Source organism: Ostrea edulis, chromosome 3, assembly GCF_947568905.1.
Source record: "Ostrea edulis chromosome 3, xbOstEdul1.1, whole genome shotgun sequence".
Taxonomy (NCBI): domain Eukaryota; kingdom Metazoa; phylum Mollusca; class Bivalvia; order Ostreida; family Ostreidae; genus Ostrea; species Ostrea edulis.
The window spans coordinates 93397640-93419117 of NC_079166.1; the positions used below are offsets into that span (position 1 = coordinate 93397640).

At 34.7% G+C, this 21478-nt stretch overlaps 1 protein-coding gene across 1 annotated transcript in view; it reads right to left on the reverse strand.

Annotated features, from left to right (window-relative positions):
- LOC125652354 (uncharacterized) overlaps positions 1–21478 on the reverse strand; it is a 270302-nt gene that overhangs the window by 230433 nt on the left and 18391 nt on the right. Inside the window, exons 5-6 of the mRNA XM_056159425.1 lie at positions 5078–5251; positions 47–565 (exon numbers count right to left, since the gene is read on the reverse strand). Coding sequence (XP_056015400.1) covers positions 47–565; positions 5078–5251 — 693 coding nt within the window. The remainder of the gene's footprint in view (positions 1–46; positions 566–5077; positions 5252–21478) is intronic.

Here is a 21478-nt window from a genome sequence, read left to right on the forward strand (position 1 = left end):
GCAATTGACAATCATTTATCTAAAGCTAAGAAAGTGAGCAACTCACGGGCTTCCAACACATCATGATCTTTTTCCACCAAATCCTGGTAGTCTAGTATAGGGTAGTAACGTAAGGCCATCAAGCCAAGCCTTTGTATGTGTGTCGTCTTCAGTTCCTTCGGTAGGTACATACATCGTTCATATGCATCTCTGTTGTACCACCACGGACGTACATACTCCAACAACGAGTCTACTGACGACAATCGGATGTAGTTCTCATAGGCATCGACAGTGTTCAGACAATTCAGGACAAAGTAACTCATCACCTGATGACGGACATCGTCGGACACGAAGCCAACGGCGTTATTCCTTGCTTTATATGTCAGTACTTTGTCAGTTTCAATCAATTCCTTAATGACATCGACTTCGTCGACTATAGAGTCGTTCTGTAGGATTGGAAATACTTCTCCCAAAGTTCTTGTTTTGTCTTTCCATGATGAACTTAATGACGCGCAGTATTCCTCTGATGTCAAGATGTGACAAAGAATGTTACATTTTTGGGTGCTGGGTGACGGCCCATACATATCTAAAATAAATTCAGTATTTCATATAGATTCTATAGTTTGTTCAAACTAAGTGACGAAAGCAACCAACATTAAAACGACCATGTCCTGGATTTTAAAGTTGTTTTCTAGGATGACAAGTTGAATCTACTCTTCTTATTACACTTACATCTTGCCTCTAATTTATGCATACGTACACCCGAAATATGGTTGTTACACGTCTATGAATTTCAAACTTGTCTTGACCGGTTGCTATTAAGGTAATTCCCCATACCACATCTTAATATTGAAAAACCTACAGATTTCTATCAAAATTCGCATGTATTTTGTCGAAGATGTATATTGACCAAATTCCCGAAGAAAAATATGTTCAGCGGCCTTTCCCAGAGTACACCCACTTCTAAACATAGAACACATCACTTTAAAACAAGCAGTGTTGATATACACACATTTTAAGGCACTGTCCTTATCTAAAAGATAGACATATTTCTCTTTCATATGAATTAAAGAAAATGTATTGCATTTGACTGTTTTCAATAATTCTCCATCTACTGAACCATTTTCTTGGTTTCTGGGTGATGAAAATGTGCGTGTAGTGGTCAAATTTTGACTAACCATAGCCTACCATATCCGGAAATTTGTCTTCAGATTTTTGAAACATTTCAATATGTTTTACCTTTACACTCCAGCAATAATTTGACCTAAGAAGTAAATAGTGTATCGGATAATTTAAGAGCCTATTGACCCCCTCTAGGTTAAAAACCTTGAAAAAATGCATATTGGATAATGGTGTCTAAAATTCATATCTCTGTAAACATGTTTCATTCGCCATTTACATTACTAAATTACCATTTCAAGAAATATCACAAGGTAGTTTTTGAAAAACTGTTTAAAGCATTGAAACTTCAAAAAATTAAAAACCACTTTCATTGATTACCGTAAGCTTTAGGGATCGGGCTTGAAGTTACAAAAATCATAACTTTACTATGGAGCTTAGCCTACGTCACATGAACACTGACATGACGTCATAATAAATGAACAAATAAAATTATGTCGTCAGATCTAGTTGGCACAAAGTGATGTAGATCAGACTGATTTTTACATTTTTAACGTTCATTCTGAGAATGCTAACCAATGTTCAAGTTACAAATTTTGGGAAATTCATATATTTTAAAACACATAAATTCTGCATTCCTCGCCACCTTGGTATTTTTTAGTTCCTGGTAGTTTTCAACAATACGATACAGCCATGCGATGCGAGTGTTAACGACATGTAAGTTATACCGTGTACATTCCGAGACGTTTTAATCAAAACATCAGCGAAGGTCATGTCCGGCTAGAAAAGTGTTTTAGATCAAAGAAAATTACATTACAACACCCACGATCCATAGCTGTACGTACAAGAACTCAAACGTACGACACCTAGACCTAGAGATATAGGGCCTAAATATAAATCTGTCAGCGTATGCTCTAAATTGAACACCCTGAAATGATTAGACACAACAGAGATATAACGCACATACATGTATATGCACATTTATTATGGATTCGGAGGGCCTCGAAAGCGATTTTTGTAAATAAAGATAAAACATGTGCGGGGGGGGGGGGGGGGTTACAATGTCATATAGCTTTAGATTATGCATGTAGGCGTGTATGTATTTTATTTAGATCATGGATATATCGATTTTATTCTTTCAGATTTAAATAAATTATAATGAAAACATAACAAAAATATGTGACTGTCAGTACACGTAGCACACTAAAATTTGCATTGTGTCAGTTGTATATGGGATTCGATGTTTCTACCCGTCATTAATGATGAGAAATCACACAAAAGAAATGGCCTACAATGGATACATTGAAAGTTGGTAACAAGATTTAACATCATAATATGTAATATTTGCAGAAATCTCACGGGAATTACTAAAAGACTGTGTGTCATAACGCAATGTGTATGGAGAGTTTACGACTTCGCGATGTATACAATAGACCTAAGCATTTTCTCTCCCGAGCGTTGTTTTGTATAGAACCGGCTTCTTTGTATTATTGCGATTCGTATGTTGCTGTTTTTTAATTCTAAATTTTTGTTGTTTGCTTTCAAACAATCAGTTCTAATACAGTCTACAACATTCACCAAAATATCATCGGATTCGTTGAATGTGTGATAACGTTCGTGACTAGTGAATAACATTTCTAACGTTATTTGACGTGGTATGGGGAATTACCTTAAATCCTGAAATTACCGGTACATTTTCAGTTTAGACACAGAGAGTATTTGGCTACTGGGTTTAGATCTGGAATAGATATTTAGTATGACTACCTTCGAATTCAGACGACCAATCTGAAATGCATCGCGAGTAGGAGGGGTAATTATCCTTAAACTTCATTTTCATGTCAAACAAAAGATAGCACTGAAGAGAACATACGTTGTGTCTTTGACGTGCAGTTGGTGGATATTTGAAATTCAGATTGATCTTTATCGTTATTTTCACAATTTTTGCACTTTGGAAATCAAGGTAGAAAGTACACGTTCTGGTATTTAATATCGAGCCAAGCCCGGATGGTCCGAAGGAAGGCTCTAAAGGTAACACGTATGTAAAAGGAAAAACTTAGAAAATCAACAAATGAGTAGATATATAATCTCTGCATACGTTCATATAAGTGAGGAAGTTTCCCAGTTTACTTTCAGGAGGTCGATGGTCTCTACCCAGGTACATTTATCTGGGTCCTCTCTTCCACCAATAAAAAAAAACTGGGCGCCACCATATAACTGAAAAATTGTTAAGCGGTGCGGAAAACATCAATCAATCAATCAATCTACATACGTTCACTGAAAATTTTGTGATCCATATGTGCGCCGCCATCTTGTTTCATTCATCAGTTGCTTCTACAGTTACTCGTGTTTTGATTTTGAATGTCAAAATATAAGACTGACGTACAGTTTGTAATCAAACACTTAGTATGTTAAAACGAATGGTATAATCGTAAGGTGTCAATCTTACAGTTTTACCCCAATTATTCAATAGAAAAATAGTAGTTCGACGAAATAGATGAACGCGTTCATGAGTTTCTTTAAATAAAAATATACGGTAGATTTACTTTTACTGTTTTAGCACTTTAAATTTGATGCTTACTTTTGTGTAGTTTTGAATGTTTTTTAAATTGCAAACGAGTTGTATTGCTGTTTATAATTGTTTGATTTGAAATAGAGAAAGTCAAGTCTTATATGACGTCACAATGCACGGTATACATTGACCAGGTTATATCCCCCCGCGATAAATGAATAGGCGGATTCTGTAGTTATCTCATACATTCCCCCCTTTAATATTTAGATGTTACTGGGCGTTTAGCGCAAGGGGAAATTCATAAATAAAATAACCAATATTATATATTTTAAAGTGTAATTTAATTTACCGTTCCTAATCGAATTATGAAGGCCAATTACCATTTCATGCTTCGATCGGTCAAACGGTCACACCGTATATATTACCGAGCGAAGCTCGCGTCGCGAATTGACGTGACGAGCTTGCTCCAATGATTATGCAATTAATAAGTCACATGTTTTGTTTTTCATCAGCAAACCCCCTCTTGATGCCTCAAAACGTCACCTACGTATAGATATATTCTATGTGACGTAGTACAATATGCATATTTGTAAATTGTGAGTCTGTTATTTTCATGGGGGAAAAACACTACCAAAGTAGTTCGTAGTGAAAAGTTTAAAGATATTGACATTAATGAGCATTACTATAAAAGTATGGATTTTATTTTCAACATAAAGTGATCAATAGATAATTAAAAAGTAGGGATACTAAAATTATTGTATAAAGTAATGAACTTGATGTTTACGTTCTTGTTTTGAAATTTATTTACGTTTGACGTTATGTTTTATCATCATTCTACATTGACGTCACACAGTATAAGCATCCTAAGAAATTGCTATCCCATAATACCTAACTGGAAGAGTTTAGTTTGCTAGCAAACGAACTCTGGTGGAAGTTTACTCCATCAGCTAAAAAATTAATGGGACTACCCATAATGCTTCCGGAAAATGTCGCGGCCACTGCGGTATACTTCATTGACAACCCCGTAGATAAAAAGTGAATAGTTTGGAAAGTACCACAACTGATTTCAAATTCCAGACAAGCTTTCCCATACCTTCGTACGTTTTGTTGTGGATAATTGCTTGATTTGAAAGAAAAACAATCGCAGTTGATGATAACGTCACCGTGCACTGTTTACATTAACTGTGCTATATTTCCGCGTTAAATGAATTGCCCCAAGACGTGCTGTAAGATGTTCTGGGTCTTCGTTCGTTTCAACGGTCACACCATAAACATATTATTCTACATTTGGTATGCTTAGAAATGTTCAGTTGACATTGGTTCGTATAATACGATAGATTGATATACATGTAGCAAGATAAGTACCGTGTTATGTATATTCAACTATATATCATTTAATGATAATTCGATGTCTGCTAAAAGACAAACCTCCTCAGATGTTAAATCTAAGAAACACGTGTTAGACATTACCTATTTCATTTCCTGTCCCAAAGCCAATCACGTATGATCCCAGGAGATTGTCTAAATTCAATTCAGAGATGCTTTTCTGGCACAGTTCCATATGTTGTTGTACAAATCCTTTAAATCCTATCCACTTTTCATTCTGATATGTACACATATTCCACACTTCTGCAGGTAGCTTTACTAAAACAAAAGTCGTTGTTACTTATAGGAATGCATCACGTGATATACTGAAAAATATCTAGAAATACATGACAAAAGATAGCTTTTACACTTTGCACAAATTACAATGGTGATTGGAAGTAACGTTGACCTATAATTTGTTGTAACTTAGTGGTAAAGTAATTACTTTGCAGTTGGTAGGTCTAAGTTCGGGCCTCGCTCAAACATATGGGCTTAATATCAGACATAACGTGTCTGGGCAGGATGTTGCAAAAACACGGAACGGAAAACGGGACGGAACGGAAAACGGAACAGAATTTAAGAATTAGAATGATTAACGTAGCTAAGATAACACCAAAACACCCGAGAAAAAAAATCAAACCTTTGTTATCAATAAAATCTAAATTTTGGAAATTTGTTCACAAGTGGTAAAACAATTATATCTTGAAATTCTACATCATAACGTATGTAAGAATTTACATAGCGTTGATAAGGATTTTGCAATGTCGGCATTGCCAGATGAAAGGTGAAGATAACGAACAGTGATCAATCTCATAAATCCCATAGGCAATACAAAATAGATAGTTGGGCAAACACGGACCCCTGGATATACCAGAGGTGGGATAAGGTGTCTAGGAGGAATAAACATCCCCTGTCGACCGGTCATATCTGCCTTGATCCCTATATCCTGATCAGGTAAACGGAGTTATCCTTTCAAAATGTATGTGCCACGAAAGGTCTAACAATCGGTATGAAACACGCCAGACAGCATTTCACCCAATGATAAGTTGTATTAGTAAACTAGATCGTTATAACGACCTTATAATTTGCGAAATGCTGACTTTCAACAAGACTGCTGAAACCCTGCACCATCAACTTGTTTTTCTGTAGCTTGCCTCGATTTAAAAACTGACCATACGCAGAACAAACTCTTGCGTATCGAATCCGTTGAGAGATAGAAACACTATATGCAGGTGATTATGGAATATTGCTACATAAATATGAGAAGTTAACGATGGAGAAGCTGAAATTGTCTCCATTGGTTCTCTTTCAATCTGTTTTTCCCGCCGTATTCCTTCGGGTTCAACACTAATCCGCGGGATATCGGTAAATGTAAAAACGTTCACATAAATTCATCCCAAATGAGACAAACCTTCTATGCACACCGAACTCGTTTGCTTTAAAATTTGATGTGATACATAAATACATACATGCATTATACAAGATATAGAACTAAATTAAGAATAAAAGCAAGTCCAATTGAATAAGGTTATAATCGGGAACATAGTTGGCAGAATTATTTTATATTTTGCAGTGTTGCTTTCGGGGGAGGGGGTATTCAATGGATATCAAATCTGAAAATTGAAGTTCTTTTCAATATTAATATTATTCCTTTTTTAATTTTTTTTCGTCAATATCTTTCAAGGTAAATAAAGATTTTGAAATGTTTATGCATTACTATGAAGAATATGAAACGGTAGATTATGTAGACTCTCTCTCTCTCTCTCTCTCTCTCTCTCTCTCTCTCTCTCTCTCTCTCTCTGTGTCTGTGTGTGTGTGTGTAATTTCTGCTTCCCTTGTTCATCATCAACCGTTTATATTGCAAAACACTGACCTCGTAATATTGCATACAGTATTTCCGTTTTCGGTTTCATTCCGTTTTGTTTTCCGTTGCATATTTTACCAACACCTTTCCTTAAGCGCTAAGCATGGATCAAATATGTCGCACTTCACCTACCGGTTTTGACGTAAATAATTAAAAGTTCTGTTGTTAAATCCACAATGTTCAGTATCGCACGGTAAAAGGGCAACATCGTACTTAGTACGTATTATCGCGTATAAAGTAGTATCCTTCAATACCAAATTCCACTAATCCTTTGTAATACAATTCCAGTTTATGTATGTGAGAACCATGCTTACACAATAAGTACATTCAACCTTCAATAGTTCTTTTATTTTATACACACGAAATTCGCCGAGTTTACATCGAGTACATAGTAGATACAACGGTATCATCCAACAATAACAAATTGTTGGAAAAGGTAATCTTTCATCAGAATAAAACCTTCACATTGTTCCTTATGGGTATCATTGTACTCCATTCCATTGAATAAATTTTGGTTGAAGGTGATCAGTATGTTGAAAATTATTAGAATAGACTACCAATCCTTATTTTCGTATTTACTCAAAGATCAAGAAACTTGTCAAGACTACTTTATTTCTCATACTCATGTCTTCATGAAGCAATGGTTAGAGCGATGATGCTGCTAAGTTTGAAGTTCGAAACATACCTTTGTCTATATTTTCTTTCAAACTTCTTTTATGTTTACGTTTGATCATCTTTTCTTTGAGCATATATTTAAGGAATGACTTTAATTCTGGGACAAATTATAGGAGTCAGATTCGCGGATTAAATAAAGCGTAAACTGACCCAAAGAAGGTTATATTCGTATAATTTGAACCAGAATTAAAGTCATCACTTATAATTTAATGCAAGAGACAGATACTAACTTTCGTTTATCAAAATGTAGATAAACTCTGGAAAATAAAAGTCAACAGAGAAGCGCAGTGATGAACTTAGGAACAACGATGAATCGTCTAGCTGTGAAGGCAGAGCTATATATGATATTTAATCTTAGTTCTACAGAGCCTATCTATCAACATATTGTATCGAATGTAAAGTTTTTCATGACAGAAAATATGTGTAGATTATGCATGCAATGCGTATTTCACTTCCCTATGGAGATCAACTTTGAGGTCGCTCATCTCCGACAGATTGAAAAAATACGGGAAGATGCATTGTTCAGGCCTACCCAAAGTAAGTCTTCAAATATCAGAAAATGCAATAATTTGCGGCTGTTAAGGTAGTGATTGCATGGCATCACGTGGTTTAATTCATGTATTATCTAAAAAGAGATTATTTTCGTTTCCGATTCCGGAAAATGCTGGATGTAATATCCAAGGGAAACTGTTAGGTCAAGGAATCACGTACGGGTTATGTAAACGCGTCATTTTGAGCAAAAAATATCAATAATTTTAATCATATCTTTCCTAAGTACACTATACATAGATTTAAAACCTTTATTTTGCTACAAATATTCCCATCCTCTACTTTGAGATCGTCAGCTAAGAGCCTCCGAGTCGGGGAATCGAGGAAATCTACTATGTAATGTGGATGTTAAAAGAAATCAAAAAGTGTGAATTTCGAAAACAACACTTGCTGTTATTATGTTTTTCTCAATTACTTCAGGTATTTCTTATAATTTAAAAAATAATGAAAGTTTTGTTTTTGATAATCGTTTGGTTTGAAAAGAGAAAAAAAACGTCGCAGGTAATACGACGTCACAATACACAGCTTACATCGGCTGTGTTATATTTCCCGCGTTTTTAACATACGCTTACAGAGCATGAATACACAAGTAATTTCAAATAGAAAGTAATAAAAACATCTCCAAAGCAACAGTACTATCATTCTATGTAGAATAAACTCAATAATAAACATCAAAACATTTTCATAGTTTTAATATGAGTTGAAATAAATGCATGTAAGATGCATATCTATTGTAATTATCACCTGCAGCATTTATGTAAGGAGGGGGAGGGGTAGCTATAGTGATCATAACGCCATAGTAAACCTGAAAACCAATATTGATACTTTCAGCAAAAATTCCTCCTAACATATGTTAAAACATATTTTAAAATAAAAAAAAATAATTGGTTATTTATTCCTCAGGGGGTGAAATTATGTCTGCTTTGGTGAATAATTGCCTTCTAAAACTTGCGAAATTGCTCATAAGCAGCCCTGCTTCTACTTCATATGAAAATAAATGGACATATTGATACAAATTATATATCATTTAAGGCTTTAACTTCAATTTGATATAAAATATGTATCCCTTACCCCTTTTGTATCATTTTTAAACATCACCTCAAATACCTGTATCATTTATTACGGAAAGTAGACAAGAGGGGTTACTATGACAACCGTAGCGTCACAATTTCCGTGAAAACCATATATGATACTTTCATAATGAGTTACAGATACTGTTAACTACACAATATGTAAACATTAAAAAAAATCATAGATTCATTAATTTTCAATGACCCATGCAATCACTACCTTAACTCTGTGGAAATTTCTACTACATGAAAACGCACCTTTGCAGGCAACGTTGTTGCTAATAGTAAATCAAACACAGGAGAATATGTAAGCAAGTAACAAATCGCGATCCTCATCTTAATGTGATTGACGTCATGTGATAAAATGTGACGTATGTTTTTTATATCCTTGTTGAATGACGAATCAAGCAATTAAGCACTATCCCCCTTTCCCCAGTGAGAAATGTATTTCAAAATGAAAAGGGTAATACGTACATGGTAAATCATTAATTCGAATATAATATCTTTGTTTTAATCTATTATTCGACCATCATACAGAGAAAGATGCTTTACAACACTGATTTGTGCACAAGTAGATGCTAATTGACAACGAGAAAACAACATGTGTATCAAACCGGATTATCTTATTGTACACGTTGACTTTATATTCCATAGTGAGGTGAAAACAATGTTGTAATGTAAAGAACCTGATTCACAAACCCCTTATTATGGCCCTTAAAATATATAAAAATGAAAGTAAGTGTTGAATAGGAGTATTGGTGTTATAAATATGTATCAGAATCCAGGGCTTAAAAAAACATGTTAGATTTTAAAAATAGGAGCACAACTTAAGCTGTATACATACTAGAACCGGATATGGTACCGTATTTTTGTCATTTTCCACCAAAAACTGGTTATTTTGTAAAGGTTTTGTCATAATGGTTTCATCTCGCCCAAAATATTTAAAGTATTTTTATAATATACACCTTTTCAATTGACCATAAATGCAAAAATAGTTTAGGGCGAGCTAGGAGCACTATTTTTATTTTTCAAAAAAACGATATTCCGAATTGCTGAAAAATATCACGGTTATAATGCACTGGTGGTGGTAAACTTGAATTTTACAGATAATATGGATGATTTAAGTATCTTATGGAGAAAGAAACCACGTTTTTTATTTCGTGTCATGTATATAGTTCATTTTAGTTCCGTATTTATTTTTAAAGCAAGGAAAATTCCCTCATCTAATAATAGTTTTCGGTTGCCGCTTCTTTTGCCCTTTTACTAGGTTATAGATGTTCATTTTCAATGCCTAGTTGTTCTCATCTTTTAAAGTCGTTCACGAAGCATCTTCATTGCATCGTTGCTTAAAAACTGTATAATTTTGGTAGTTTTACATTATTATCATAAACATTATCATTGAACGAAACGAGTTACCGAAACTGTTAGGCCTAGTGACTGAAATGTACATGACGTCTTCTGTCACTTGGGGATATATCGGAAAATATTCAGGCTTCACGCAAGTATTCTTGTATGGTACTGATATCATATCGAATAATTTTTGCTTTATTTATTTTACAAAATTGTTACTACACAGCTTTAGACTGTCAACATTCGAAATAACTGTTTTATTTAACCTAACTTTACGTACATTGGTAGCGAGTCCTTCTTTGATTTACAGTACATCAAAGTTTCGGGCTGAATATTAGCATGACCTGGTCAGGCAAAAGGGAATTCAAAATAACAGATTTAAACTACCATATGACTTACCATAACATGCAGCATTGCGCCAGTTAAATCCGACACAGTAAATTATGTAAGCAATTCATAGATAGTAATCCACATGTTATCGATGAGACATGACGTCATCTGTTGTAAGACATTCATGACGCATTTTATGGTTCGATAGGCGGATCAAGTAACCCCCATATCAAAATACTCGATATACCGGTTGTTGTTTTTTTTAAGTTCACATATGCTATCGTCGTACATGCCAAGAGTTTTTTATTTCTTTTATTTTTATGTAACTTTATTTGTAAACAATTTAAAGACTGCGTTTTGTGTTTTGTTGTTGTTGTTTTTTAGGGGGGGGGGGTAAGACAATACAGTATTTATTGGGCATGTTTAATTTCGTTGATTTTCTATTTCATAGGCCTAGTTCGAAGGCCTATCAACGCATCAGTGTTCCATTGTCCAATGTAAAATTACAAAAGGAAAAGTAGTGTCTTCTTGGTTGTCAAGGAGGTGTGTCCCCATACCAAGTTACATTTATCCAATATAAACAAATATTTTTTTCAGCGTGCTCAACAAGTCAAATTGTGTGATACAAGTAAAATTAAATTATGACAGACGGGCTGAATGCTATATTTTATATGTTTTGCCAATTAATAAACTGGATATGTGTCTTACCAATAAATATATCTTAATTTAATAATCCAGCCTACAATAGCAATAGGAAATTGTGCTTAAATACGGGACTTTCGAGATACGGGTCCACTCTGACTTTTATTGCGCGTCAAACGTAATTGTAGGGCATGTCACTTATTACAATAACAACTAAGTAAACAAGCATGGAATTCTTCAATTGCTATCAAATTACTGTATTAAAATGCTATTTTTCAAAGAAAGGAATCACTACAACAATTTATAAGAAAATGCATTTGATTAAATTATGTGAGTTGGCAAGGAAAACAAATCTAGTGAATATCTTGAGGATATCGGTAAAACATCAAGCCTTCCAACCAAGGATTCGCGTCTAAATTCGCCTTTTTCCTTCCATCTAATTTACACCAAGGTACTAAGCACCAACAGTGAATTGGGTTGTCATTGTGGGACTGTGCATAGCTCTTCACGGACCGTCTGCTAGCGAAATACCAGTTGTAACGATATCAATTTTGCCCTACAATTGCTTACTATCACGTGACCGCGGTGTATAAACGTCAAGTCTAATCGGTCGTTCCGGCACATCCCGAAAGTTCCGTATTGCCAAATCTTCAAAACCTTAAATTGTGTACATGTGTGTGGTGGCGGTGGTGGGTGGTGGTCTTCAGCAACTCAAACTGTCCCAATCCCCCTCCCGAATTCAATTTCTTTAAGTGTGCAGTGGATAGATCGCCACATCGACCCATCTAAGTCAGCTGTAAGGGTGTTTTGAAATCTCGGTGTCAAATGCAACTAGTTTACACAAAAAATATACAGACAAAATGATTTGACGATTTGCATTTTAGTTGCGTCTATTCATACACGGTATACAACTGTACTGAATCTATAACTTCGAGAGAGAGAGAGAGAGAGAGAGAGAGAGAGAGAGAGAGAGAGAGAGAGAGATCTGCAATTGTATATAGGTACGGGAAGTTTAATCAAATCTTAAAATGAACAATATTTTTCTTATTATTAACCATTCCACTTCATTCTGATATATTTAATTTCCCTTTTTTCCGTGTTAAATTATTCGGCTGGCGCAAGTTAGGACTGCCCCTCTCTTTTTTAAACCGATGTTACGTGCCTAACTATCAAACGTTTGTTCATTTTTAAAGTTAAATGATCCTAAAAGTCTCTTATTTGGTGAACTCGTGCTGCTCGTGCTGTGAAACAATATACCGACTAACACGTATGGGATGTCGAGAATTTGACCGTTTCATAAAGGTGTGAACGTCTGCGGGGAAGTCTGCATACGGATATATATCAATATCTTAATATATCTATATACAAGAAATAATCCCGATTTACAAACATGTTGAGGTTTCTATTTAGAGATAATTAAAATCCATTTAGCGACACTGTCCACTCTATTTCTGGGGGTTTTAAAAACAATTTATCTGCTTCAAACATATAAACGTTAAAAATTAACACATAACGAACGTCATAAGTTAAGAGTAATTAAGATGAATTCTTTCGAATAGCAAACTCCAACATGTAAACAATTTAAGTAAGTTATCAAATCAGTATGATAATTCTTTAAAGATAGACAGTGAAGGTACATTTTTTTTTAAATTACTATTTTAAATTTACAATAATATATATCATTAAATGTATGAATATATACAAGTCGCCGTTTTATACGTTTTAATTTTCACCCACTAATATTTCGCTTAGTATTTATTATCTTTTTTTTATCACACGAAGGTGCACGGTGGCACAAAGGAGACACAGATGTCAGATACATGTATGCACTTAGATCCTCCGTGGACTTAAAGATCAACCTCGCTCAGAAAATTATGACTTCAGAGGTGCCAACAATTTTAAAGGTCCACCGTGTTTTATTTTTAAAATTTTAGTTTACGAGGTGGATGTTCAAAAAATCAATTTTTCTAATTAGTTACTATAATTACTCAAGTTTAACCAAAATTATACAGTGGTCTCTCTTTTTTTTTTTTTTTTTTTATCGTCAGTTAATATCAATTTTAATGGAAATTGATACGAATAGATATATGCAACTTGAAAATATAAACTCGTCTTTGAGATAGACGGTAAAATAATACTATTTGCTGTGGTCTTTTCACTGAAAGGAATTTTAATTTTTGATCACGATTTTTCAATTATATCCAATATAGCGGGAAAAAATAGTAAAGTGTTATGTAGTGGGGAAGGGGGATATATCACAAATTTAAACATCGTGATAGAAAATATACAAGTTCCTAGTATTTTAACAATTGTGATTTACAACCAGAATAAGCCCAAAAAATATATAATAACCTATGCGTCCATTTTTTGTGTATTACACTGTGATTCTCATAACGTCAACACCATGACTTTATATAGCTTTTCTGTTGAAAAACAACACAAAGTTTAAACGACTGTAAAACGAAAACTAGAAAAGATATAGTTGTAAAATAAATTGTTCTATAACCTATAAATCCTAGAGCATTCACTGTGAAAGTCTCAGTTATTTTGGCGAAAGGGCCAATTTTAGTACTTCGTGGCTCTGGTTCTTTAAAGAGGGGGGAAATACTTGCGGTATCCTATCAAGGGGCTGTGTCCCCATACCAAACCAGGTTATACAAAAATAACCAGCGCTCCTCAATTGGAATTTGACCAATCAGAGACAAGGATACAATAAGAACTAAATCATTTTAAAATAAACATCATTTCAAAGGTCCAGTTTTGCACTTCACTCTCTGAAATTCGTTAAGGTTTTGTTTAGAGGCCAAACATTAGTATCGCATAGATGTTAGGAGTTTGTTTACATCGATATGTTCAAATATTTAAATCGTGTTTATGTGCTGACCGAAATACTAAAAGAAAACGCGTAGAACACTCAAATCAGGCGACCCAATTCCATAGTATGTAGGGGGTAGATTACAAAAGATCAAAATAGGAAAATAAGCGCTAAACAGACTATTTTAAAAGGAAATTTCAAGAAAAGACAGCAGAATATGTAATTCGAGTAGAACTGACTTTCATGACACACACTGACAATTACAACATGACTACTAAGATATATGATGACGATGCTGAAACTGTACAACAAAATCCACATTTCTCACAATGTATCTGCTGTGTGTAAAGTCGTAGAAAAACTACTGTCTTCATATCGGCACCTGCGATTTTACATGTGTCTATTATAAAGAAGGTTATAGCTACGAAGAACGAAATTATGTGCAGGCCGAAAAGGCAGGGTGTCCGAGGGCAGCCTTAAGGCACCCAGTGAGTCCAAATCAAAGTCGTGGTGGAGGTTCAGGGTACAAAGTCCCCGGAAGCTTCCGAGCTCAAGCGCTTTCTGTGGACAGAATCTATGCTTAGGTAAAAAAAAAAAAGTATGTCAATTTGAATCAACCAATTTGATTAATCAATGATTTTAGTATTTAGTAGATTTTGTCACAGAATGCTCAATTTTTTTTGGCACCATACGACTTAAAGTTCCCTTTTAATTCTTTCTTGACAGATCGATGTACATATCATTACGTGCAGGTGTATAAACAGCACGTCCCTGTGTAAGGAGCTGTGAAAGGTGCTGTGTAAGGTGCTGTGAATGGCGCATGGTTAGTAAAATGTTGAAGAGAGGTTTAGACAAAGATGCAAATAAAAATGCTAACACTATATGCACCCCAACTTCTACAGTCATTGAATTATGTACACAAATGAGTATTTTCATTAGAATCCAAACCTCTTAGCTTCCGCAATCTTCAAAAGCACAATGAATACGATCTTGGTTTTGCGAAACACGGATTTTAGAAAGTAATGAGCATAGTGATATAAAAATGCAGTTCTATTTGAAATATCGGGTAGACTATAAATGTAGTTACATGTATCATAAACATGTTTCGATATCGACTGTATCTAATATGTAAGTTGTTTCAGATTCGTATAACTAATAATCACAGAATGAAATATGATAGCATGTTCATTTGAACAATTAATTCCCGTAATCGAATTTCGTATTCTGGGACCCGTTTTAAAAAACAACTTACGATAAAGTCGCAAGTCTTAAATTGTAATATGCAGTTATTACTTTACGTGAATGAAGTAAAACTTTTCTGAAAATAGTTTGCATTTGGAGCGAATGATCTTACAATAAACTGGAAAATTCCAGTATGTAAAGTTGATCGTAAGTCGTAAGTTCGTTTGCAAAACGCGCCCCTGCATTTCTGCTATATTTTAAAACAGAAAACAAATAAATGAAACATGACATAAGCCTTATATTTCAATGTACCAATGAAATATATTTATTAAAAATGTACATTCGATTTTAATGCAAGAGTGCGTTCGAGACCGCCGTGGCCGTTGTCCCTGTGCTCCTGAGAGTCGGGAGTGACGAGAACATGTCCACACGGACGTGGTCTTTCCCTACACTACCTACAGAAAAGATGTGAGTTCTCGTGATGCGCACTGGGCGTTTGGGATCGGCAGGTATTAGGGCGAAGAACGGCGGAATCTTAACACACACAAGGGGCCGGAGATCATATGATAGAGGCACTATACATCTTTAATTCATATGGTTGATCTAAAACCCATTAAAAGAGGGCAGGGATAAATACTGGATGTTAAGAAAAGCCATGTTTTCAGGAAATATTCTTTATATAGAATTGAGAAACTTATGTATCACCGTGTAGAAAGGAACTATGGTAAAGTACGGTACCCTGTTCCAAGATTGAGATAGACAAGTACGCTTCTGTTATTGTACGCCTAATATACAAATATATGAAGTATATATTGCAAAAGTGGTGGTTAATGTTGTAATAGTGTATAGTAGAAGGTAAATATTGCATATTTGCATGATCAGCGCCTATTACAACGATACAGAGGTTTTGAAATTCGAGCATGATTAAGGTAAGGCAAATTTATGACTAGGGTAAAGGAAACTTAATCAATATGTATGGCTAGGGTAACGCATATAGAAATAACTCGGTAAATTAGTAAAACATTGAAGTGGTTGTTTCATTGTATGCCCTCATATGCTAATTTTGTGTTAATCTTTGGATCAATCAGATATCTAATTCGGGGTTTTTACATTTCAAGTTATGTACTATCCAGACCGATGTATGTATTTTTGTTGTAATATAACTGCAATATAAAATCTAAATCTATTTTGTAGATCATAAAAACGCTTCATATTGAGGAGATCAGTAACGTCGCGAAAATCCTTACTAAAACATCACAATTAATTTCTGCCCAGAGTTATCGTTCCTTACACTCGCATATATCTACCGTCCTATGTCAACGTCTCAAACTACGTAATGTCATTCCACATGTAAATTCATCTTTTACGGCTAATAAAACTAAGTGCTACTTTATAAAATATCGGGAAAATGTCGGACAAGCAACTATATGTATTTTTCTCCATTACTATGAATTTTTTATGGATCTATGTATAGGCCTGGTGCAAGAGAACGACCTAATATCCACGTTTCAACCCAAATCAATGCTTCTTTTGTCGCAAAAAGACTTGACATCTGTTCAATATTTATTTATTTACTTATATTTTTTGTAACTGAACTCGATGCCATACTTTTTTGGGCACACGTGCCACTATTACAATAACGTTGTAAAAGCCTCAAGACGTTGACAGAGGTATATGTGAGAGCAAGGAACGACAATTCGGAGTAGCTATTGCGTCAGCGAATAGTTGATATAGATGCGTCAAAAATATAGTTTCAAACATCTTAATTAGAAAACATTAATAACACTTTTGAACATGAAATGCCTCAAGATGTGAAATAGAATCGAAGAAAAAATATCAAAAACTGATGAAAACGAGGATGAAAAACATTTTGCAAAAACGAGTAGTGTTTGAATAGAGGGGGTGACTTTAAAGCTCTTCCGAGAATAGCTGTTCATCATCTTCTTGACAAAGGTTACTTGTACTGCAAAATTCTAAATAATAAAGGATATTCCGATGCTAGTCTTAACTCTGGTATGTTTTATACAGGGTGCTCCAGGAATGTTTTAGAGGGATTGTGTCACTTGGTAAGGTTGCAAGATTGGTAAAATTATCCACCTTCCTCAAACCAGAACACACTACTTGGTGGTCAACATAATTCTTCTTCGGGGTACTTGTTTCGCCAGGTTGAAAAACGATTAAGCTCCCATCGGATCCCGTAACAACTGAATCGGGCACTATATTGCGAACGTATCTGTATATTGATAAGAAGTACGTTAGGTATCTAGTAATTTGTTAGTCATCGTAATTGAATCATTTATGGAAATGAAAGTGAAATTGACACATGTATACTTCAGTTAGAAATATAATGGTTATACAAACTAAATTATCTTACAAACGTTCCGAGTTTAAATAAAAACAACCGTGAATACGAAAGAGCAAAGTTACAAATTACAAACATTTCAATAAAAAAATTATGGATAAAAAAAATAAAACAAACTCAAATTTCTCTGAAAGTAATTAAATGAAATTATACTACGCAAATCCTTAGCGTTAGATCAGAAAGGGTTAGCTTTGTTGATCGGGATACTTCAGGCTGAGAAATGTATTATGCGAAAATTGTTGGTGAAGATAAGCCTCCCGGTTACGAAGCGAATGCTCTCAGATACCATTCAGCTACCGCTTGATTTCAATTTCCAATCTGCATCGTATTTGCTTGTGATCTCCATTGACCTCCAGGAAAACGCATTTGATGCAAATTGACATGTACATGTACATGCAATACAGTAAACACAGCAAAGCGTACATTTCATGACACATCATCAAATACGGTATAATTATTCTCTATTATAGCAACAATAACGGATATATGATGGAAACTATGATATGACGTTAACAATTACTAAGCTTTTATAATTACACGCAGTATATTCATTTGATAAAAAAAAGATTACAATCAGTGTGACCTCTCTGTATGTCTATCAAACTCTGTTCGCACAAACTGTCTTTAAAGCTTTTACATTTCTAAATAAAATAAAACAAACATATGATTTATAACAAACTTTGAGTAATACACTTTATTTCAATTATGTTATTTAACCCAATCAGATGAAAAACAGTTAAGCTAATTTCCTCTCTCCAAGCACCATTTCTAATTATTCATGATCATAGGACGTTGTATGAGTTCCGAAAATAAACTACGGAATATCGAAACATTTCGAACTCTTCAGAAAAAGAAATTTCGGAAATTATGCATTAATTGAGCAACTGATGTCTACAAATTAATGAAGACTAAAGCCGATTCATGTCTGATAAAAAAAAGATTCTCCCCGATTCAATTATCCTTTTTGACTACTGCAAGCGAATATCCTAATACCAAAAAACATGATTCTCTAACGTTTAGTAACAGAACACGACTTAAAAGCAATTCTCTGTAAGGACCAAAATATTGCAAGCGAATATCCTAGTACCAAAAACCATGACTCTCTAATGTTTAGTAACAGAACACGACTTAAAAGCAACTCTCTGTAAGGACCAAAATATTGCAAGCGAATATCCTAGTACCAAAAACCATGACTCTCTAATGTTTAGTAGCGGAACGCGACTTAAAAGCAAATCAAAGCACAATGAAAAGGTAAAGATAGTGATCTATGTCATCAATCTCAAAATTTGTATAATGTGAATTTCATCTACCGTACGTGGATATTTACTCAGCTTGGTAGATATTCTCGATTCATTCCGCTTAACAACCGACCACCCTGCAATGGTACCGTAATGATACCGTAAATTATCACTTGTCAGGATATGGGGCTTACGGCGGGTGCGACCGGTTGACAAGGGATGCTTACTCCTCCTAGGCACCTGATCCCTTCTCTGGTGTATCCAGGGGTCCGTGTTTGCCCAACTATCTATTTAGTATTGCTTGCGGGAGTATGATTGAGATTGATCACTGTTCGTTATCTTCACCCTCCCTTATTATCAATCAATCGTTAGGCACGTAGTAACGGAGACACACTTCGCGTCATAGAAGACGTACTTTTCCCTTCAATTTATTATTTCATACAAAGATTGTTGTTTTTACATGGAACATCGATTTATTAGCCGATATTTTTTTTCTAGTAGCGATAGATAGTGGCGCAAATACAAGGTTTGAAGCTGTATGATCCGAATTACATTTTTTTCCATCTCGTAAAACGCTATTAAATCATCGCACGTATGTAGTTATGAGGCTGTATGACATATCATACATTATTTCACCTGTTTTTAAAAAAAATATTTAATTCTAAATCGGTGTTTACAAACAATCGCGTCACCCTGTCATTACAAGTGACAGTCACGTTACCAGTTCAAACTTACATATCATCGGTGTTCTTATCTGTGTAAAGCTGTGTAGTTTGTTAGAACAGCACCGTGCCATAAGCTTAATAGTAATAAAAATATCAAATGTATCTTAGTAATTCGTTGTTTACGCTCTTTCAGCCCTAAAACTAGACAGTTGCGTCTGAGTTAATACATCATGTTGGGATTCCCTTGTCGGGCGTAGGGCTATTTATAGACGTCTAACACTGTATAATTTATGCGTTACCCGGAACACCTCGGGCCTTACACCGTGCTTTGGCTGAAATGTCCGAGGTTTTCCGGATGAGCATTTCGCAAATTCTATGGTCGTTATAACGATCTAGTTCGTCAATACAACCTCGCATTGGGTCAAATGCTGTCTGACGTGTTTCATACAGATTGTTAAGCCGTTCTTGGCACACTGATTTTGACTGCGGATTACTCCGTTTACCTGATCAGGATATGGGGCTCGCGGCGGGTGTGACCGGTCAACAGGGGATGCTTACTCCTCCTAGGCACCTGATCCCACCTCTGGTGTGTCCAGGGGTCCGTGTTTGCCCAACTATCTATTTTGTATTGCTTGTAGGAGTTATGAGATTGATCACTGTTCGTTATCTTCACCTTGCATCTATGTACCACACTATATTTACTTTCTAAATAATATTTTCACTGTTTTCTTTTACATGGAGATGTTTTCAAGCATGTAATTAATGAAATGTTGATAATTTTGTAAAGTAATTAATCTGCTTTAAAGTAATTATGTACAGAAATAATACATGAATATCGGGTCATACAGCTTTAATTGCATCATATCAAGCCACGCCTATTGTCTCCGTTTACACTATGTCAAATGCCATGCATGGATGATGAAAAAAAAATCTTCGTCTTCGTAATTATTTTTGTTTCTTAATCAACCAATCGGTGAGCTTCCAATATTTAAGGTGGAAAGGGTAGGTAATACCGGACTCGATAAATGTTGCTAACGACGATGTGTTTAACCGATGGATATGTAATTATTGAAGATACCCAAACACGTGTACGTATTGATTATTTCCTACATCTATTGGTCGTTAGCATTGTCATATAGTTAGGTGACATTAATATTCATAACACGGGCTGTCATGACTCGTGTAAGGTATTTCATACAGGTAAAGTCATTCTAAGGCTCTTTCCCATGCAGTCTGTTAAGTCTCATCTACCCGTCCATTGTAATGCATACATTGAATTGTTAATTCTATCATATTAATTTTGTTATTCTTTATTTGTAGCATTCTGAGATAATTGCATAAAAAAGAATGTATATACTTTGTAATTGTTCATCGACTTATTAGAAACAATTAAACTGCACATACAGGTAAGAGTGCTAAACATCCTATTTAACTTGTTTGTATTCATTTTATAAATGGTTTATGTTCGATTGAGTGAAACGAATAAGAACACAAATAAATCATGAATTGAAGGCATAACTAATTTTCTTGCTAAATAAGAAGTTTCAGACAAATGTGACGTCAACTTTACCTATCCATCCAACCCCCTATTTAACTTTTTAACTTTTAGCTATGTTCGTGCGGGATTGATATGTGACTTAACGAACTTTGAAAAAAAATAAAATAGAAACATGTTTTTTATGAAAATTAATTCTAATACTATTAATGATTCTTAACAAAAAAGTATTTTGTTTGTTTTTGAAAATGGAGACAATGTTTAAAGTA